The following is a 23,814-nucleotide window of genomic DNA, read 5'->3' as shown; positions in this document are numbered from 1 at the left end:
ATTTTTTAACCTTGTTTTGTAAAGGAAGATTCAACATCGATATGAAAGGGTTGTTTATGCAAGCTGAATGCAAACCTCATATAGAGTGAACTGACATAAGAAAATTTAACATTGTTTCAAGCGTACATGGTTTTCTTGCTTATCAGTTATAACTTGCTTGTTGGGCTTTGTAATAAAGATTGTTGCTGAGATTGAAGCCAACCTTACACTGTTATCTGGGTGAAGCATAATTTACCTTTATTATTACCAGAATTAAATTACACATCAAATTCAGCTAAAAGGTACTTCATTTGTAGCAAAAAATAGTTCTACGCCATTTCTAATCTTCTGTACAAATCTTTACTTTACACCATTAGCATTCCGCATTTTTGACTGAATAGAATCAATTGATTGTCTATTTAATTAAAATTGTAATGATGAAAAAAAAAATTTGTATTTCAACCTATTCATTGATAAAAGTATTTTTTCAAAATAAAATACTCGATTCAAAATATATTCCTAACCTTAACAATTTGTTCTTACATCCAGAATTCTCTCCGATCTTTGAAATAAACCATTGTTTTATAAAGCATTTCTTTGAAAAATATCTTCAATTTAATCAGATAATACCCCTTGAAATAAAATATACTTTCGGAAAATGATGAAACATCTATACATATCTCCATCAGAGTTGCGATACGCTATCTGAACATCATCATTTCGAAGATCCAATTTCTCCAGTCTCGCAGCTTATGATAGTTGTTTCATTTATTTTTCTTTTTCGTACCTTTTTTTTACTTTCGTTATTTGCAGTGCCATTTATATTTAGTTTTTCTTCAAATCAATTAAACACAAGTTTCTTTACTTCATATTAAGAGTTTATATGTTTCATATTTTAATTTTTAGATAATTAGGGTGAATTTATTTAAAGAACAATAACTAAATTAAATAAATGAGAAAGAGGGAAATTTACCTAATGATATTAACATAGTAGAATGATTGTAATATAACATATAATGTAGATAGAAAATTACTTTAACCAATTTTAATTTGTCTTGTTGTTAATTTATTGCATGCGTTATTAATTTTTTAATGGCACTTATCGAAAATGAACAAATAATCATTTACGATTACGTGGGAAAATAAACGATGATAAACGGAATATTTTGTTGTTGTTGTTGTTAATTTACGCCGCACTATAGCTGCACAATGGGCTATTGGTGACGGTCTGGGAAACATCCCTGAGGATGATCCGAGGACATGCCATCACAATTTTGATCCTCTGCCGAGGAGATGGCATCCCCACTTCGGCAGCCCGACGACCTACACGCGAAGTTGAGCACTTCACGATAGAACAGTTTAGCGAGGACCAATACCGCACACCCTCGGTCCCTACGCAGACTGATCCAAGTGGTCACCCACCAGCACACTGACCGCAGCCAGTGATGATTGACTTCAGTGATCTGCTGGGAACCGTGTCTTAACGATCAGCCCACAGCAGAACAATAAACAGAATAAAAAACCATGTTTTTTTCTGATTTTAAATATTCGAATCGAAACAGAGTACAGTTATTAATTTAAAAACAGACATAAAACTTTTTTGACTATGTACTTAAATAATTGAATAATGTAATCTAACATACTTCATTTGATTCAGCATAAATGATAGCTTAGATAACCACTGTAAAAACTTTCAAGGACAAAAGACAAAACTTTCCATCAAAAAATAGATAGATTCAATATTATCAGGTGCTTTAATAATGACAACTACTTGAAAGATAAATCGAAAAACGGTAGTTAGAAAATGTATGATTCGTTTCATTCCGCATATAAAACAAGGATATTCATTTTCAAAGATTTTCGGAAGTAGTTTGTAATTATTTCCACTAGATGGTGCCCTTGACGTTAGAAGTATAAACAGTGTATTCTCCAACCTGTCAGAGCATTTCATCTGAGGTATTTCCAATGGGTACGTTATTTTTGTTTTCAAATTGCACCACTCTGTTGATGAAATTGGTGGTTATATAAAAAAAATGTCTTTCATTTTTTCAATTTTTTTTTATTGTGGTTAACTTAACTTAAACAGCACTTAGTAAATCCTACACTTATATCTTTTTCGTATTTTTTAAATCAATTTTTTAAATCGTCTTTCATTTTGGGGGCATTTTGTTGTTTTTAAAGGAAAAAATTTTTCAAATGCTCATGAACTACAGACAGACTTTAATTAGCACATGAAAGTTTAGTTACACCGGGAATAATTATGCATTGCTTAAAACAATTACTTAAATACTTATATAATAGCAAAAATATTTTTGTCGCATTAATTTTCTTTTGCATAATAGATTCCAATCTTAACAGTAACAACAGGGTAAATTAATTAACTTATTTTTTTAATGTTTCTTATATCGCAGAATATTATTCAGAATTTTTATAATTTTTTGCATGGTTAAGCTCCATTCATTTTTTAAAGAAATTTATGTGGTCGGATTTGCGGAAGAGATTACGATTTTTTTTTGTCAAAGAGTTTTGATTTATGACTCTATCTACCCAAGAGAAGTGATGACTACTTTAAGTGAAAAGGACGGGAAAATATTCCTTTTTTTCCCCACATGATCGCAACCTTTTCTTTAAAACTAATTTGTTACAAGAAGTTGCAACGGTGTTTTGTTGTGAGAATTACTTTTATTTACTTCTTTTAGAGTGAATAAAATATTATTATAAATGATGCGTTATAACAAGTTTTCCTTAAGCTATGTATGTAACATTTATAATATGTATGTTTTTATAAAGCAGTTTACCATAAATATATTAATTATAAATAAAAATTAAATTTATTTTTTATTCATAATATACTATAATTTGACTTTGGTTAAAACCAATCAATCATTTGGTTTAAATCAAAATATTTTAAATTAAGTTTTTTGTTTAAAAAAATAAAATATGACATAGTTTTAATTTTAGCGAGTTACTGATCAAGAGTTATCATAACTATCATATATTATATTTTTCACGTTAGGAAAATATGTTACTCAGGAAAAATTTCCGCATCGAAATTTTCTTTTAGTAAAATAGTGAAAAATTTCCATTCCGTAAAAAAGTACTCAGGGCACCGGTACTTTGGTTTGGTAAATCCTAGTATTCTTATGGAACCATTCCCAGTTTTATTGGTTAGAATAGGTCGTCCAGGTCATATTTTTTAAAATTTTATGACAAGTTCAAAACCCCTTCCACGACTTTAGTTTTGGTAATTAAGTGCTGTATCAACAAAATTCAACTCTGCAACAATGCAAAAAGAAAGTCATTGGAATTTTAGGCAAAAAGCTGTATAAAAGCAAAACTGTAAAGGAAATGTACACTATTAGTTAAACCCCTTTATAACCACACTATACTGTATATTTTATAAAGCAATAGGATAAAACACATTTTTTTTAAATTAAAGTTATGTTATTTCTATCAAAATTACTGCGTGCAGGGATTTTGAATTATTATGCACCCTGTAGAAGAAAATATAACGTAAATTAATTTCCACTGTGATATCTTTATATATATCCTTGTACCGAAGATAAAATTTAATCTGAAAACAATAATCAACTAGTTGCCAACAATTTCTAAATACTATCCAAAAAAGCTTTTTTTTAAGTAAATTTTTTAAATGCTTGTTGTTTTTTCTTTCTTCACCATGTCAGAGATTTATGGCATCAGATTTGTTGGTTTTTTCTTAAAACAAGTTGATTTATGATCCTCCCAAAACACCCCCTCGAGAGCTTATAGCTTCTTTTAAGAGTAAAAAAACAACAATAATCCTCTTTCCTTAAAACCTCAGCTTCTTCGCCCTAATTAGGTCTCTTGAAATGCACGTTAATTTCCCTTGAAGGAGATTCTTAATTTCTATTTTTATTGTTTTCTGCTTATAAGTTGGAGGAAGATAATATGGGAAACACTTCTTATAAACTCCAGTCTAATTGTGCTAACAGGTTATAAAATATATTTTAAGCAATAAAGCATTAATTACTTCTTTTGAAAGAGTTTATGTAAGTAATAAATTTTTTGCTACTTGAATATCGTGAGATCATTTTTAATGTCATGCGAGAGGATAAAATATACTTTAACAGTTCTTCTAATTTTTTAAATTTTCAGTAACTAAAATGCAATTTTAACCCCTTGTCATACGAAGACGTCTGGAAGACGCCATTTGTTACTTACGTCAAAACAATAATTGACGTGTCTCAGACGTCTTCAACACTGAAATTCCAACTTGCTCCGGACAGCAAATAAATATTTTTAAGTGGTAGTTTATCAATTGTGATTCTTGATTTAATAAATTTAATTTAGTAGATTTTTATCTACCACTATTTCTAAATAATTCGTAGTTTTATATAATTCACCACTTTCTAGTAGTTATGCCATGCTATACGTTTTAAAAGTAAGCAAAAATAGTCAAATATTTGCAAAATTTAGTTTGTAGTTATTAACCGTTTTTTTAAATTATTTTGGCATGTCCGGCGCAGTTGGCATCTCTGTCAACATTCCGTTGCTAGTTGTTGTTAACAGTGCAATCAAAGATCATTTCTAATATTAAGAAAAATGATCTGTCAAGGGATTAAGGGCCAGAAGAGCACACAATAAACTGAATAATGAATAGAGGGAAAAGTCTCTTTTCTTCTTACTAGTCCCACTGATTTGTTCCGCAATAATTGTAGTTTTCAGGGTAAAAAACAGATTTTTTTTACACAGAAGTTTAAATAGTTCACTTAAAACATATGTACAAAGAAAAATTTTGTTCGCTCATGCTTGTGCTCCCATTTTCCACGTCCAAACATTTCTCTTTTATGATTCTATTACGATCTATTAGTGAACGTAAATAATTTTATTAGTAAACATTTTTTAAAATAACTTTTAAAATAACTTTTAAAATTAAATGTATATAGTTACAACAAATTGTTTTGACAAATGTTGGCGAGTTCACAACAGTTAGTTAGCATTTTCCAAACAGGTTAGTGTTATATTAAATACTGACTATACAAAACAGGTTAGTATTATATTAAATACAATTTGTGAATGCAGTTTATCGTTAAGCTCTTGATCCCTGAACAAATCTCTTTAACTATAATTTATAATAGTATATTCATGTAATTTGTATCAAAAATATAAATTAGGCATACAAAAATATTTTGTAGGAAAACAATACCTTTGAGACTTTCATTAATTTTATGCTGATGGCATCGAAAAATAATGGGAAAAAAGTGGGTAAACTGGATACTACTATGATTTACCAGCAAATAAATATCAATGTATTATATATTATACATATGTTTCGGACAAACCTCGTATTTATAAAATGCAGTTTGAACGGAGAAATGTGTTAAAAATCTATTGACAAAATAATCGTTTAACTACTGTCTAGTATTTTGTAACAAATACATGTAAGAAACACATTACTTTTTAAGTAAATACAAAATATAAGTTACTTATCAAATGTTTCTGAGCTTGTGTAAATTTTTACTAAGCGCAATTTCAAATTAAAGAGGATATGCTGTTTCAATAACCTGAATATAATTTCAAATTGAAAAAAGAGATGCTGTTGCACTAACCTGAATATAATTTCAAATTAAAAAAGGGATGTTGCTTCACTTTCAAATGAAGCAAGGAGATGCTGTTTCACTAACCTGAATACCGTGGTGATAAATGTAAAGGTATGTTAGAAGTGGATGGAAATATCAGTCCAAAGTAACCCAGTGCTATCACATGCATTACTACACTAAGGACTCTTCTACAACCTTATAATAGTATATTCATATAATTTGTATAAAAAATATGAATTATAAAATGGTGAATCATCTTATACACCGATTTAAATAAGTTTATATTAAAGTATAGTGTAATAGAGCAATATCATAGAGCTACATTATAATAAAGAAACAATTATTTTATATTTAGCCTCTTAATTTAGAGAGGAATCAAAATAAAAAAAATTAATAATATATATAGCAGAATAAGAAAAATAAATATTTCTAGTAAATACTTTTAAATTAGGAATACGAAATTATTTTGTAGGAAAGCAATACCTTTGAGACCTTCAATAGTTTTATGCTGATGGCATCGAAAAATAATGGGAAAAAAGTGGGTAAACTGGATACTACTATGATTTACCAGCAAATAAATATCAATGGCTAACTGTGTCAGAGAGTATTATACATTTATCTTATCTAGAAAAATAAAACACTAGAACAATAATCTTAATTTAAAATAGTTGCATTCTAGATTTTTATTTTTAGGTATTTTATGAAACGAATTATTTGAATACATTAAGAAATAATTATACTTAAAAACAGAACTATAAAAAGTGAATATATTTTCGGAAACTATTCAACGAAAGGGATACTCTTATTTCAAGAAGACCACTGATGCAAAACCACCTTCATTATGAACTAGTTGTTTATAAACAAGGTGATGGGTTAATATTCTGCATATTGATGGCTAAGATCGAGCTAAAAACCATCGCCATATGAGTTATATTGTCAATGAGTGTGTAATTAAATAAAAGCAACACCATATCGTACATCGAATTTGTTAAAATATAATCATTTCTTGCCTACGTCTTTTATTTTACCTAGATTAATTATTTGTTTATGTAATTTATTGTAAACGAGTTAATTTTTTTCCTGTTTTTCATAAATCTGTTGCCTGATTAGTTTGTTCATGTTCCGCATGGCTTCGTACCTGTCTCTGTGTTAAGTAAAATAGCAACCAAATCTTTCTTTGTTAAATACTTTATGTAACAAAATACTTATTTGACGGGATCGGCTTATTCGAAACTGAATGGAAAGCACAGTTATTAACTTAATCAATACCACATTTCAACAGCCAATTGCTAACCATATCCACGATGACATCTCTTGTAGTTATCCAATTCCTTTTAAATTTTAAGATTTATTATTTGAATTCATTCAGCTTAATAATATGAAGAAAAAAATTACACTGAAAATCAAGTTTCGTTCAATCATTAAATTTTTTTAGAAATAAAACATTCTCTCTATATCTAGTTGTGAGTCAGCGGGCAATGGAAGCAGGATCTCCAAAAATTTGATAACAACGCATAATGATGGCGATATGATGACAATAATCAATGGCGCACTATCCGGTTTTGCTAACCAGAAAAGCGTGTACCATAGATTAGTCCCTGGCGTGTGCTCATCGAGGTCTAGATGCTGATGGTTAATGCTGGTTGCCGGAGGCGGCCAGTAGAGAAATGAATTTGTGCTTGTTGGATCTATTGATCATATCTTTAATCAGTTTAAGCTACAATATAGGTATAATGAAGATTTCGCACTTAACGTAACTCTGCGTTTGCTCCGTCGTATGTAAGATTTGAGGTAATTGCTCATAAGCGCGCCTTCGTCAGTTCTGGTGCAATGCGCATACACCCGGGAAAAAATAACTTCCCCAACCAATTGTTGAGATAACTACTGCGAATTTTTTCATTGGTGGAGAAAGTGCATATGTGACCTACCGGATAGCATATGTGACCTACCAGAAGAGATAAGTTTTTTCGATGGGCAATTCTTGTTACAGTTGAATTTCAGAAACCGTTTACGATCGTAAAGGGATCGAAGAGGTACTTGAGATTTGAATCAAAAGTGCGCGTTTTAGTTGCATAAATGTGTTACATTGATGAGTCGATGTCTACGTCTCAGCTTATTGCTTTCGTTGTGCAAGTTCATTAAATATTCGAAAATCTAGCTAAATTACTTTTGTGCGGGATACGCTGCGATGTTGACCTAATTCTTTTCTGTGAACCCTACCTTATGAGATATGATATTGATCTTTATGCTGTCCACCCCGACTCCGTAACTTCACATATTTGATCGGAAATATCTACTGGTCTTAATACCTTCATTTAGTTCGTGTGGTATCTAAAAGTACAGTAAGTATTCTGATGTTTGATAATTTATTTAACACAACTTAAAAAGATAATTCAGTTCTTTCATTAGACATTCTGTTTCTACAATTTTGATAGGCAGTAGTCCATTTCTTTTGTCCAAAATCTTTGTAACTCTAAAGTTTTTCTGGATCTTGCAATGTAACTTCAAGCTTTCCTTCAGGTGTTTGGTCGACTTCGACGACCAATTCTTCTTCAAGATCTGATTCGCCGCGAAAAGCGGGATCATCCCATTCCTGTAGTGAACTGGAACCAAATATTGCAAAGATGATTAGAGCCAACAAGCCTAAGGCAGCAGTCAGAAAAAACAGGATTTGCCATTCATACAAAGTCCTCTGTCAAATAGAAGAAAAAGTTCCAAATAAACATTTCTGAAAGAATCAGTTTCTACTACTTAAAATGAAAGTTTCTAATTCGTAAAACTAATTTTTAGGGTTTTAAATTATTTGAATCACATTCATTTTCATCAATAATAAAACGGCAGTTTTGGTTTTATTTTGTAAAATCATTCTTTTTATTAGACTGTTTAAATCGATGTTTTAAATTAATTTTGAATTTTTCAATGCATAAACTGATAATTCTGTGTCCTCCATCAGCGTTGTGTCAATGGTTTCTAATGCCCTTTGTGAAATCAAACTCACCGGTTGTTGGATTTTTGAGAATTACGTCAAGATGGTGAGCCTTTTGTTTAGACAAGAGAGAACTGCTAGTGTGAAAGTACGTCTTAACTCAGAACCCCATGGCACCACTCATTCGCGAGGCCACGTCCTCAATTTAGACATAGATATGAAGGGGAAGAGAAATTTTTCCAGGTCGTTTTACTCCACTCTCAGTTTCCGTTTTCCACTTCTCAGTGACCGAACACGGGACTTTCAATTCCACAAATTTTGTGAGCACATACATCACATGTACTTAGTAGTTAATTGCTGGAGGAAGGGAGTCGAGGATGAGATTCTAGTCCTACCTATCTCTAACCACTGAGCTACCAAGGGCTCTTCATCGTTGTTTAAACTTTAGAGGTAATAATATTTTTCATTTATTTTTAAATAGATTAAATAAATGAGATTTATAGATTTATGACACTTCTGATATTTAAAAAAAATATTTTGCTCTCACTTTCTCACAGCATCTAAAATATCCTTGCTTAACATATTTATAATTATGGCATGTTTCTTACGTGTTTCATAGTAAGGTAACCCATCATAGTAGGTGCAATTATTCCAGTTATTGCTCCAAGTGTGTTCATTATTCCAGAAATTGAACCTAAATGAGGGAAATAGTTTATTTTCATGCATAAAAAAACCCATATATTTTAAGTACACATTGTTTCGTAATTGTAGCCCTTTAATATCGATATTATATAAAAAGGTTACATGTAAATGGTCTTAAGAATCCATGGTGAATCCAGTTTTATTTCCTACATAAGAGACTGGAATGCGTTCGTCTTTCGTTAGGAAACGCATTTTAGATTCTTCGTTAAATAAACTGGGTTTATTGATCTTATTCCCACTTACCGCGATTATGAAAATTCCATGTTTCATATTTAAAAACTGTTAAAGATTACTGTAACTTTTTGAATAACAAGTAGCAAACATTACGATTCAAAGCCCTACCTATTATAAATATCCTCTGTGAAATAAGAAATCCTGACTTTAAATCGTTCTAGAAATTGTTTGTTATTGTTGAAGTAGTTGTTTGCACAAGACTATTATTGATGGAACAGCATTAAGAGGTTGCAGTTACTAGCAGCTGAAGAGCGAAGTCTTAAACATATACATTCAGTGATAAAATATGTTAAGCGTTTTCATTTAATATTACTCAAATATGAGCCGTGTCCGGAAAGTAAGGAACGAATGTTTTACTAACACCGCAGCGGTTGTGTTGCAATGAACAACTAGTCAAATTTTCATTTAGTGACTTAGCTAATTTTACTGTTAATCAAGCTGAAAGCCAAAACGTAAGTATTTTTCACAAAAAACCTCCTCCTTGCTCTGAATATTAAATAAAAACAGTTTAGATGCGAGCGAATAAATTTTTCTCTTTCTCAAACATTCATAAATGTGATCCAGTTGCTTAATAGAACCGTTCGAATATCTTTCCTTCACTTTGGTTATGAGGCAAACGTAAATATTCAAACCGAAACAGCCAAGAGGCTCCACCTTATTCGCGTTGTGTAATCCGCGCATGTGTACACATGTCTCTGATTAATTGACTGTCCATTGATGCTTCTGCAAACGGATTCTGTTGCGTTTACATAGATTAGTGAGCATTCAAAATGTTCAAGATAATTGCCGTGTGCGTCAACTGTACTGTGAAGTGAGTTCTTTAATACGGTTTCTGAGCTCACAGAAAGCTAAGTCAACTCAAATTTATTGTCAACCTTTTGATAATTAATTGTGAAAATGTTTCGAGGGATGGAAAGATAAGGAAGTGGGTACAACACACCACCAATGTTCCGGTCGAAGAACAGAGTGAGTAGCTTTATGTTAATGGTGATAATTTAGTTGCAATTGCAAAAGTAATGGAGAAAATTTGCGAAAACTGACATTTCCTTATAAGATTAGCCTGGTTGTAAGGGCACTGGGCCCATGTCCAAGAGTTCGCTGGTTCAATCCCCGCCTACAGAAGACGCCCCGTGTAGTAAATGGTGACAGATGCACGTTAGATCTGTCGAGTCGCAAAGTCCTCCATGTTCCCATAATATATCAATACCTCTGGGGGTACTGATCCAGGAGTTTCCTTGTCTTCTGGATTGGTCCAAAATTACAAGGGTACGGAGTTGAACATTAGTAGTCGTAAACCCAAAAATTAGGGCGGCTGTTCAAGGACGACATAAAATAACATAAATTTCCTAATAAGAATGCTTTGTAATGAGTTTCCTCAAATTTCAAAAACTGTTTTGTAGGAGATCGTCACACATAGCTTAAATTATAGTTTCTTAATTGGCGGCATCGTTCTTTGAAGAGGTTAAGAAAATTTTGTTTTTCGCTAAGACAAACGTCTGAACAGTGACAGTAACTAAGTCGGAAAATAGTTTTCAAAACGCTTTTTCGTGCAAAATTAAGTTGTATTTTAAAAACATGTTTTATATTATATTTCAAAAAAGGCACTTATGTTCCGAACAAGCCTCATATTTATAAAACACAGTTTGAACGGAGAAATGTATTAAAAATCTATTGACAGCACAATCGTTTAACTACTTTCTAGTATTTTGCAACAGATACTTGTCAGAAAGCCATTACTTTCTAAGTAAATACAAAACATAAGTTATTTATCATATTTCAAATATTTCTAAGCAGGTGTAAATTTTTACTAAGTGCAATTTCAAATTAAAAAAGAGATGTTGTTTCACAAACCTAAATATAATTTTAAATTGAAAAAGGAGATGCTGTTTCACTAACCTGAATGTAATTTCAAATTATAAAAGGGGTGCTGTTTCACGAACCTGAATGTAATTTCAAATTAAAAAAGGGATGCTGTATCACTTACCTGAATGTAATTTCAAATGAAATAAAGATATGCTATTTCACTAACCTGAATAACGTGGTGATAAACATAAAGGTATGTAAGAAGTGGATGCAAATATCAGTCCAAAGTAACCCAGTGCTATCACAAGCATTACTACAGTAAGAACTCTTAAACAACCTGTGAAAGGTATGGCAAGCATGTGTACAGCAAATGCAAACAAACCTATGAGAAAACATAAATATTAAATGTCAGTAAAAATTAAATGAAAACTAATAAGTATTTTACAAGTTTCAATTTGTTAATATCCAATACGTAACATAATCATATTGCTTATACGGGGTTCTCCAAGTTTTTTGGTACAACCATTAATTGGAAGTAGGACACATCATAGTGATTCATACTTGCACAGCAACCGATGGTTGGAAACGATTTGTTTGCTGCTAGGTGGTGTTGTTCACTAGAGCACTGGAGGAAACAGAATTGCATAGTCGCTGTCTTGGCAAACAAAGAGCTCCTATCCTTTGGCCAAGGCCGCAGTCATTTGATTTGTTATCGCCCGTTGAGGAGTAAACGCCATTTTATGAACAACGAAGTGCAAGTTATTCAAATTAAATGAGTGGCAGAAGTGCAAATGGTGTAAGCATTAACTGAGGGAAATGCACGAGCAGCTAAAGGTATCCACAGAGAGAGAACCGGCTCCATGGCCACTACACTCTCCTGATTTTAGCGGCATAGATTTTTTTCGTTTGAATGCACTGTGTTCGCAACATCTATGGATTCAAAAATGGATTTTGTTCCAAGAATCGTAAGTGCTGCTGCGGATATCCAACAAAATTTTGGTGTATTTAAACGAGTTAAAGGTCAGAAACAGTTGATCTGTTTCTTCTTTTTCATCAAAATGGTATCTGGTATTTCACCAAACGTAGAAATATGCAAAATAATCCAGTACAGTAGTTACGAACTATCAATGGAGCAAGTACAAATCAGAAGGATCGATAATTAGGAGATAGGAGAGCTTCCCTATCAGGAAATGAACCAAACCCTATTTTGAGGATGTGGCGATTAGCTTGTTAAGATTGCCAAGTCTGACACCAAATTATTAAAATCACTATAATACTGCTATTTGTGTACTTATTTGAATGCAATTTTCAACAATAAGCAGAAAAACTGAAATTAGCATAAAATTAAATGGTCTAAATAAATAAAAATACAATTTCAAACATGCATATTCAGTCAGTTCCAATACAGATCCCTCTAGTGGCATAAGCGGACATTTTCGGACATGAGTTGTTTTATAACTCTCATTCTTTATGAAGTTCCCTACCTCTCCCTTGATTTTGCAACCGCATCATTCTGCATATATTATTTGTTTGGGGGGAAAATAACTAGAAACTAATTTTTTCTTACCGATGCAAATTGACCATTTATGAATTTTAGTAGTACGAACTCTTCCAACTTTCATCAGTCTATCATTGAGGACACAACAAAATAAGTAAGCAACCATTTCCACGAGGTAGGGCAACGACGACCATACTCCATTCTATAATTAAATATTGTAAAAATATTTCTTAGAATTTGTTCCAATTTCGAAATATTACGAAGTGGTTATAGAAATGCTTACAATAAATTTAGAATGTTGAAAAAATTTGTGTGAGCATTGAAATCAGCAATTTAAATTATTAAAATAGAAAAAAAAATTGGATTATTCAAACAATTATTGTTTGCGAATTTGAAATTTAATTATTGTTTGTGAATTTGAAAATTAGTTACTAGTTTTGAATTTAAAATAAACTTAAAATTAAGTATTGTTCGTGAATTTAATAAAAATTAATTACTGTTTGTGATTTTAATAAAAATTAATTATTGTTTGTGAACTTAACGAAAAGTAATTCTTGTTTGTGAATTTAATAAAAAGTAATTATTATTTGTAAATTTAATAAAAATCAATTAAGGTTTATGAATTTAAAACTAAAATAGGCAGTCACAAACTTAAATTTCAATAACGTAACTCCAAAATAGTGGAGTTGACTTGTTAGTAGAGGTATGTAACAACATGTCTCCCAAAGATGGAAGAAATTTTAAGTTGCTACAAAATTTATATTATAAAATATATTTCTTGTTAAATTGATCATTAAATTATTCTTGAACACAACTAAGATTTGAAAACTTATTCTATTTATAGAAGTCTATTATATGCTACATGAATATTATCTAAATTAAAGCGGTTGCGAAGTGAGGAAAATCTCATATGGCATTGTTGAGTAGTTTGCTACCATCTGAATAATTTTGGAAGATCCTTAGGAATCCTATAACAACTTTAATGTTTTCAAGAATTTAATTCTAATTTTAATCAGTAACATAATGCCGCAAATGACGGCTATAGCTGTCCGATTTTTGGCTATATGTAGACAAACAACGGCTGCAGCCGTCCTCAGAATGTCTACAGCCTCTAATAAAAATCTCTTTTAATAACTACTGTCCTGTTCCTTTTAATTCGAATATGTTAATAACTACTTCTTTTTAAAAGCTGAATCTTACTCCTCAATATCAGATTCGTTGGAGAAATTGTATCTTAAAAATTAATTAGCTCAGAAATACTGGAATATCATTGGATTTGGAAAGAAATTCACGAAAATGGCCAGCAGACAGCTTGGTTCGTCACATTTTGGTTAATAAAAAAGGAAGCATAACCAGTACGAAGTGCACCAATGCATTTATTTGTTATTCCAGTTTTCCAAAATTTTCTTAAAAAAGCTGAGACAAAACGTGAAAATTTTCACTACGAATATACGGCAGACGCTCAATTTCATATAGCAGTCAAAAAGAATTTAAAACAAAATTAGTATTCTGAGGACGATTGTCAAATTAAAAGTGTGCAGCAACGTGTTAAAAACTATTTGAAACACGTGATTAGTTTCTTTATAATTAAATTTCTGAAAAAGTATCTATAAACCTAAATAAAGAAAATCAACAGTACTTGAAGAAAAAAATACAGAGGAATTAAAAAATACGGCTTCGTCAAAATTTTATTTCCCTGAAACTATTCAATCGATTTCGTTCATATTTTGTATTTTGTTTATTAGAATTACATTATTTAAAATGATGTAAAAAATTGTATACCTTACTGCTCAAAATGTTTTCGACTATTATTAAATTAAATAATAAATATTTACAAAAATTTATTTTTTGCATAAAATTATCTTTGAATAAACAAATTTTATAATTGTGTGTTAAAATTTTTCAACTCGCTTAAAAAAGTTCTCAAGATATGGCGAAATATGCAAAAAGTGAAATTAACATTAAAGGGTCAAATTTTTCTACAGTTCTCCTGACCAAACTGTGGTAACCCAATTTTCCAGATTGCGGCTATCCACTATATTTTGGGGATTATGAATACGAATCCGCATCAAAAGAAAGGTAGGTTTATTCAGAGAAAATGCGCCTTTGTGTCTGATTTCGTAACTTAAAAATATCTTCTGCACTAATTTATTAGCATATTTGAAGGTCACCCTCTCAAACCTTCAAAATTGAATTCTGGAACACGATGATGAGATCGTTAGAACAAAAGTTATTCAGAGAGGTCCATTTTTTCTTTTGCACACGGTCAGAGGTGTACACAACGCAGTACACTTCTTTATGCACCAGACCAATTATACACCCACCACATACCCTTTATATTGTCACCACTGTCACCTAGAAAATAAACATCACTCAAAATGTTAATAGCTAGTAACCGTAATAATTAGTAACCACTATTTTAACCACCAATTAGTAACCACTGGCCTCGAGGTGTTAATAGATAAATGTGTAAAGAACGAGTTATGTCTTATATACATTGAGTGACTACAATCAATTGTTTAATAGCTGAAAGTCATTAGAGTGCAAAGAGTTAAGATTCGTTAATTTATTTTTGACTTTTTCTTATTCCGTTCAAATAACCAGCATTCAAGCAAGTTAACATACAAATTTAAAAAAAAGGTGACAAAACGAATAAAAAATTATAACTTACCATTTCAATTCCAAATTTCAGGATAGTACTCATGAAGATTGGAATGAGAGTTGTGTAAATGCTCAGAACCCAAAAAGAAACGAATCCAACAACAATGTAAGCCCATACGGGTCCTGATTTAAAAATATAACTGTATGGTACAGAAGTTTTTCTCTAAAAATAAGTAATTCCAATAAGTATTTAATATTTCTAGATTGAAAAATGAATTCACTATTGAAATGAATTTCGAAAAAAATATAAAATTTTTTTAACAGCATTTGATTCAAAATTTGATTTTTCACGCGTTTATATGAGGATACTCTATGAGGTCTTTGAATAATTTTGTCAATCAATTCAATGTTTAGGTGCAGTCTTCATCTTTCCCGGGCGGAACTTATTTTTCCTTTTGTTCGCTGCGCAACATTGAGTGGTTTGAATCCGAGAAGACCTTCTTTAACATCGTATTGAAAAAAATTCCTTCAAAGTCAAAATTCTCCAGTTTTCTCTTTTGATATTGTAAATAGTTAAAGCCAATCTTCACTGAAATTTCAAACACAAACGGGAAATTGATTTTCTAAACCCATTCGCTCCCTTACACTGATTTAGGAATCAGTGTTTGTTAAGTTAGTTATTGTCAATCCATTTATGCTAGATACTTTTAAGAATACTGGACATAGGTATTTCGTATGCTTAGCTGGAGTTAGAGATTGGACGCCATAAGCTAGAAAAAATATTTCACCAAAAAATAGTACTTAAAGAGAATAATTTAAGATTTTCCCTCCTAGTTCCTCACCTTTTTTCACAATAGGCATCCATGGATGTATTAGGGGGACCAGAAAGTAATGTCCTTTATGCGTATTTGATATGTGTTATAATTATTTTATTTTAAATCAATTATGTATTCACCCTCGCTTCCAACAACCTATCAATGCCGGATCAAAAATGAATCGAAAAAATTGAATTGGTTTTTAAGACTAACGAATATTTAATATGCCAAAACGACATTACTTTCCGGTTCCCCTAAAGATTTTTCTATTCAATGAATCCTTATGAGTACTTAAATTTTTAAAGGTAGATAATCACAAATATAACGGTTATCGCAACAGTTGAAAAATCACTAATTAACTTTATCACAGCTTTTAAGATTTAAAAAAAAGTCAATTTATAAAATTCTAAGTGAATCACGACCTGAAAGGTAGTCTTCTTTTGAAAAAGCAATATTCTATTTTATCAAAAGAAAAGAAAAAAAGACTGATGGCACATGTATGGCACATACATTATTATTTATGTTGAAGAAACAAGTAAGTTTTGTCTACCATAATATATTAATAACATAATTATTTATACGTAGTTGAATCCAAAGTTTCAGCGAAGTGCTTTTTCATAGCTAAAGTGATAGGTCCTACCACTAAACTATTATTATAATTACTAGAATTATATTTACCGACAGTGGAAGAATAGCTTGGTTTTCCAAAATTCTAATCATTTCGTGATGCGTGATGTACGGATGAGTCAAAGGTGATTCAAAAATCATAATAAGCCAGATTAAAGACCAAACAAATCCTACTCCAGCTGTAAAAGGATAAAATAATCGAACATAAAGTCAGTTTTTGAATTACAATTTATGTAAATATTCTTTAATTATTTCTTATAAAAGTTTAAGAGAAGGTGATGATTTGGCTTAAAAATACAATGGACTAAGCTACGCACTAAGCACAATGAATAGAATAAATAATCCATAAAATACAAAAGTGAATGTCACATAAGGTGTTGAAATGTGTGTTTCTAAGACATATCTTTATTTAAAATTTTTTAACCCTTTCTTTTTTAACCCTTAAGATTAAAAAATTCTCTCAATTCCAAAACTGTTAGCAATGCACTTTCAGCAATGCACTTTTAGTAATTATTGTATAAACAATTTATTAAAAAGAAGCTTCCTATGTCTCATTTAAAAATTTAAAAAAATAAAGCTTTCATTAAGAATGGATATATCAGTAGGTTTCACAATTACATCTCATGTTCAATTTTGAATTTATTACATATGAATGCATTTCTGCATTTATTATATATGAAATATCTCATTTCCCTCCAATAATTAATGAATAACTTTCTTTTTTCATTTGCATTTAAGATGATTTGTTCTCAATTTTCATTCAATTTCATTTATACTTATTTTGTTGCTTTTTTTTCTACTGTTCGATTTTTACCCGTTTTACAATATGTTATATATGTAGCCATTATAAGCAGAATAAATTTTAGTTTGCATAGTTCCTTGTTTCTTTATTTTCTAAAGAGTGCTGGATAAATATAGAAAAATATTAAAATAAAGCTAAATAAAGGAAAAAGAGAAAACTAAAATACATTCAAAATAAATCGCGATGAAAATAATAAAGAAACAAAAGTGACACTCGTAGATATGTTTGTGTTATTTTTACCCATTGCTACGTAACTCGAGGAAAGACTACTTTTTATCATACTTTTTGACATATACATATTTTTGGCATACTTTTTATAAATAAATGTATTATAAGAATAATAAAAAATGAAAGGAAGTTGTAAATCAAATAAATAAAGTAAACTATGCTTATAAAGTAAACATAAAAGATATTTCAAACAAAAAAACAAACATACATGCAGCTGGAAAGCAAGAATCAGGTAAAGGTTATTATCAATGGGGATTTGATAGAGAAGATAGATACCTACGAATTTACTAAAGATGTAATTTTATTACGCTCTGAAACTATAGTAGTTAGAAATGAAATGTAGTCATTGTAAATGACATAAATTTTAATTTGCGTTTTGTAATTTTTTTGACCAATTAGTTTAGCAGGTCAATTAGTTAGTCAATTAGTTTAAATTTATAAACAAAATGATGCCTAACAGTCGAGAATAGCTGTTACAAAATAATAACTGTAAAACAAAGTGGCATATTATTTCTTTCTTTTGACGTTTTTTTATCGATTATCGCCCCCCTAATTCACCTATAAACATTACTGAGGTGTGAGACAGGACATTAAACATCTAATTAAGCGCCGTCCAAGATTCCGGACACTTCGTGGAACCCACATGAATAACTGCGAAGAGGAACACCAATTATTTGCTATATTAACCTGCAGGAAAATTGTGATTCAAATTATTAAACACGCCCTCGAGGACATTTTAGCTCCAGATCAACTGACCCCAGTCATGAACCAACTATAGAACATGTCATCGTTAATTTATACTAATCAACTTTTAGCCTTACATTTTGAAATTTTATCTACTTTTGATTTTAGACTTTCTAGTCAGACTTTTACTTTTAGATATTTACATTTAGGACTTTTAGCTTTCATTGATTTTAGTTTTGAGATTTTTTTTATCTCTTGTTTCCTTATTATTATAATCATTTAATTCTCGACATTTACACCGGCGCTATTGGGTTTCATTGCCTTTAACACATGTTTTTAATTGTCAAGTGTTATAGTTAATCCACTTTTAACTGATTACCACCACTGTTATTTGGCAAAGTTTTACTGTAATTTTAGTTCTTAGAGAAATTTTTTAATGTGATAATTTAACCTTTATCACTGTATATCCCCCTGGGGTGGGTCGGAGTTCAGCATTTCTTATCGTTTAAAAATAGCAGCATGCTTTTCACTTAAGGCCTGGTTTTTTTAGGACAAGCGCCTTATCTAGGCGTCAGCGTTAAGTTGACGTTACCCTGACGCCAACAAAATACTGGTTTGTTAGCTCAAGGCCTGGTTTCTTAGAAGAACCGTCTTAACTGGGCGTCAGTGTTAAGTTGATATAATTTTGACGCCATAAAAATACCTTTTGTTAACTCAGCGAGAGCAGTCGGTCCAACACGGACATTATCTTGCATTGCGCATGCGTTAATAACGTAAACAAATATTTATTTTGAATTTGTATTGATTTTGTGATTGTCGACCAATGCTTTAAAAAACAAATAATGACTTTGTCCAAGAAAAAAACACATTATAGCTTAGCTAAATGAAGAAGACGAGGAAAGAGAAGCTATGTTTAATGCTAAAATTAAAATCTCGGCTGATTTCAATGCTCTGTTGTTGGCTGTTGTCCGCCATTGCTTCTGTTGTTAACGTAACGTTGTAATCCAACTGCAGTTGATTTGGACGGCAGTTGTCGTTCAAGCTGAGCGTTCGATGACGTATGCTGTCAAACTCATAAATTAACCAATCAGAGGCAAGCGTTCGTTTCAAGCTGACGCCGACGTTTCCTGAGCTAACAAACCAGTATTTTGCTGGCGTCAGTGGGACGTTGACGTCCCGCTGACGCTCAGATAAGGCGCTTGTTCTAAGAAACCAGACCTTAAGAAACCAGGTCTTTAACAGTGGTTTCATATGAAAAGTTTCCACTCTTTATGTAAATAATTCTTAAATTATTTGATGTGTACTGGTTTTGCATTTCCAGTTAATTTTTGAAACTATATATTACATCAGGAATTATTTTTTCTTTTAAAAAATATTTCACTTACAAAAGATGTAGAATATGTAGGGCCAGCCGTAGTTCTTAGCATTGCAAATAACTCCAGATAGATAAGTTCCTAAGAATCCTCCAAACGGAATTCCGCTGCCTACGAGACACATTGCGTAAAATCTCTCACTTAACGGTATCCACTTTCCCATCAATACACTCAAAGCTGGAATGATGACTCCCTATAAGCAATTACAGACACTACTTCAAAAAGAGTTACATCTACAATACTTAATTACGAGTACAGATTACTGAATTAACCAGAATTATCATCACCACTGCAAATGTTAAGTGCTTAAATGCAAATAATATACCGGTAATTATTCAGGAAGTGTGGCATTCAAGAATAGAGAATAATATTTATGAAGTACTTCTTTTGAAATCGGCAATATTAATAAAAATTTATGAAGTAGGGGAGAGTCGGGTAGCCCCCGCTCACTTAAGGAGTATTGCTTATATTTCTGTATAATATTGAGTAATAATCAATATTTTTGTATGTTTCTATTGTTTTACCATCTAATTAAATAATGCAAAGAGAATAAACCGAAAAAAGAATAGTTTAACTTAAAAAAATAGAAGTTTAAAAAAAATGTTTTTCAGCTCTTTTTAAAATGTGTCGGGTAGCTCCGCCCTGTTACAAAAAGTATGTTTTTTGACTGTTTCTTCAGGTGTAAATGAAAGTGACCAATGTATTGACAATAGATAAACCTCATTTATCATTTTTATCACAAAATTATTTTATTTATTACATATTTATATACTTTTAGTGAATTCTATCATTTCATAACAATCATTTAATAACAACTATATTTGTTGTTAAAAATGCATATAACATTCAAATTTGAAGCAATAAAATAATAATCTTTGCAACCGTACATTTATCGACGAAATAAAATTGGGCGGTGATACCCGACATTCATGTGAGCGGAGCTACACGAAATCCAATTTTTTTGTAAATTTGTAGTTACTCGAGCAATTTTTCAAAAATAAACTTCTTTCTTCGTGCAAATTAAACTTAAGACTACATACTTTAATGCTGTATGTATAGAAAAAACTATTTCTTTAGTATTAAAATGAAGTTTAATCGAAACATTCAACCAATTTTTTTTAACTTCATGACTACTGTATTCAACATATTTTCAAAACTATTGTTTACCATGTTAACAGCGGCATAAATACATGAAACTTTGAAAATAATCTTTTTTTAATATAACAATTAAAGTCGGATGGCCAATTGACTTGAAAAAATATTCTATGCATATGAAATTTACTGTGTTCGGGGGTACCTGCTGGGTGGGGCTACCCGACTCTCCCCTACTTCTTTTGAAATCGGCAATATTGATAAAAATTTATGAAGTACTTCTTTTGAAATCGGCAATATTAATAAAAATTTATAAAGTAGTTCTTTTGAAATCGGCAATATTAATGAAACTAATCTACACACCATCAACTATCATTAAATATATTTTGGTAACACGTGGCATGTATTTGAATCAATGAATTTTCCATATCAATGAAGGCATGAATATTATTCTTAACGCATTTTAAAGGAGGCAGTAAAAACAACATGTGACAAAATCTTGAAAAATAATATTTTACACGTAAAATTTTAGTTTAATTATTAGCTACGAAAAGGATTACCATTTATAAAATATAGACTTATCGATTAATTAAAAGAATATATAGAAAGGGGATAATAGTGACAACTTCAGCATACAAATTTTAGGAGTCCTACGATGTGTTTCTAACTTTTCTATACAGTATGTATCTTTGGAGTGGTCAGCCTAATGATGCTTACTGTAATCGTCAATAGTGACAAGTAAACTAAGTGACAACATTTTTTAAACGAATTGCGAATATATAAAAAAATACTAAAAAAAAATATTGTAGAAATACATTTCTAATAACCTTAATATTTAACAACAGAAATATGCACTTCATAGAATTAATATTTTGTAATTACATTGAAAATATACTTTGACATGGTTAAGAGTGACATTCTTCTCATTCAAGTTGAGCTGTTAGCCCCCAATATTTATGATACAGTAAATTTAAACTTTTAAAAAGTAAATTTTGCAGTAGAACATTATTATTTTAGCAGAATAATATAACAACAGATGGTCAAACTAAATACTTACCATACCAATTCCTTTGATGATTTGTATAATAATTAAATAAAACCCAATAGAATCAGCAATAAATGGAGTAGCAACTGTACACAGTGAAGAAATGAGTATACCACACAGAAGAAGATATTTACTACTCAATTTCTCAGCGATCAAGACCCCCGCATATTGGGTAACTAGCAATCCGTAGAAGTAACCGGCCAGAATATGACCTTGCATTTCTGTGGTTATAGCATAAGGTCCATCCTTAAAGAAATTAGAATCATAGTAACAATTAGATATATTAGAACCCCATTAGTAGTAATTCATATTCGAATATTGTTAAAATTATAAACATTAGTCACTAATATTTAAATTGAAATATTGAATCAAAGGCATTTTTACTAAGGCAATCAAGACATTGTTGCTGGAACAATCGCTCTGTGAAGAAATATCATCAGAGAAAAGAATAAAGTAATACTTCTAAAGGTCTGGTTTCTTAGGACAAGAGCCTTATCTGGGCGTCAGCGGAGAGTTGACGTAGAGCTGACGCCAAAAAAAAATACTTTTTTGTTAGCTCAGCGTGAATAGTCGGTTCAACGCAGACATTATCTCTCATTGCTCATGCGTTAATAACGTAAACAAATATTTATTTTGAATTTATATTGATTTTGTAACTGTCGACCAGTGTTTTAGAGAACAAATAATGACTTTGTCCAAGAAAAAACACATTATAGCTGAGCTAAATGAAGAGTGCTATATTTAACGAAGAAGCTATGTTTAATGTCAAAATCAAGATCTTGGCTGATTTCAATGTGCTGTTGGATGTTGTCCGCCATTGCTTCTGTGGTTAACGTCACGCTGCAATACAACTGCAGTTGAGTTGGACGGCAATTGTAGTTCAAGATGACCGTTCGATGACGTACGTATACTATCAAACTCACAAATTTACGAATCAGAGGTTAGCGCTGATTTCCAGCTGACGGCGTCCTGTCCTAAGAAACCAGGCCTTTAGGGGTTAAATTGTATCAAAGTTTTTTTCTTTCTAATGTCCACCTGGAGAAGGACCTTTCGTCATACAGGCATCTGAAGGGGAGATTTGCGGGCCACTCTTTCAGGTGCACCATATTAGGTGGACCAACGTTGCTCCTACAGTAAGGACAGATGGTACAGAGAAGAAAAGAACATCTATGCCTTGCTCGGGATTCAAACCAAGAACCTTTCTGATGCAAGACCAGTTCCCTGACCCCAACAAGGGGCCAGTCGGCATTGTACCAAATGTTGTTTGCTATATTGGATGTTGAGTCTCAGAAGATTGAATAAAGTTTTTACTCTAAATCTTCTACTTTGTCTCTCATTTGACATGACAGTTTTAGACGTACGAAAAGTTATATTAGTCATATTAAATATTACCGTATATTCCGGCGCATAACGCGCCCCGGCGTATAACATGCAACCGTAATTTCTAATGCTTTTTTTTTAAATTTTAAGATATACTCTTCGTATAACGCACATGAAAATTTGGATTGTACATGTGCAATATCTCGTCTTTCAAGATCGTAACTAAACCTGAGATTGTCAGAAAATCATTCAAAAAATGCAGCATTTCAAATAATCTGGACGGATCAGTTTATTTATGGATGAGGGTAACACAGATGATGAAGACGAAACAGATTGTGATGACGTGCCTGAAGAAATAATGGAAGACGAATATAATGAACTATTCATGTAATAACGAAAATCAATAAAGTATATAAAGGTACATGTTATTTATTTAACACATTCACGCCGGGGTGACCCACCGGTGGGTCACGCTAGATTGTCTCATCTTGGCGGCTCACCGG

The 23,814-nt window shown here is 31.3% G+C and overlaps 1 protein-coding gene across 1 annotated transcript in view; it reads right to left on the bottom strand.

The window, feature by feature from the left end:
• Positions 1-7,918: 7,918 nt before the first annotated feature.
• Positions 7,919-23,814, bottom strand: part of LOC107445337 (sialin) — a 28,700-nt gene continuing 12,804 nt past the window's right edge. The window contains exons 5-12 of the mRNA XM_043050731.3: positions 22,004-22,237; positions 19,867-20,047; positions 16,819-16,946; positions 15,396-15,548; positions 12,794-12,926; positions 11,453-11,608; positions 9,096-9,181; positions 7,919-8,253 (exon numbers count right to left, since the gene is read on the bottom strand). Coding sequence (XP_042906665.2) covers positions 8,035-8,253; positions 9,096-9,181; positions 11,453-11,608; positions 12,794-12,926; positions 15,396-15,548; positions 16,819-16,946; positions 19,867-20,047; positions 22,004-22,237 — 1,290 coding nt within the window. The 3' untranslated portion in view covers positions 7,919-8,034. The remainder of the gene's footprint in view (positions 8,254-9,095; positions 9,182-11,452; positions 11,609-12,793; positions 12,927-15,395; positions 15,549-16,818; positions 16,947-19,866; positions 20,048-22,003; positions 22,238-23,814) is intronic.

This window comes from Parasteatoda tepidariorum, chromosome 5 (assembly GCF_982258835.1).
Source record: "Parasteatoda tepidariorum strain Cologne lab strain chromosome 5, Ptep-v5.0, whole genome shotgun sequence".
NCBI classification, from domain to species: Eukaryota; Metazoa; Arthropoda; class Arachnida; order Araneae; family Theridiidae; genus Parasteatoda; species Parasteatoda tepidariorum.
This window is presented reverse-complemented; position numbering and strand designations above follow the sequence as displayed.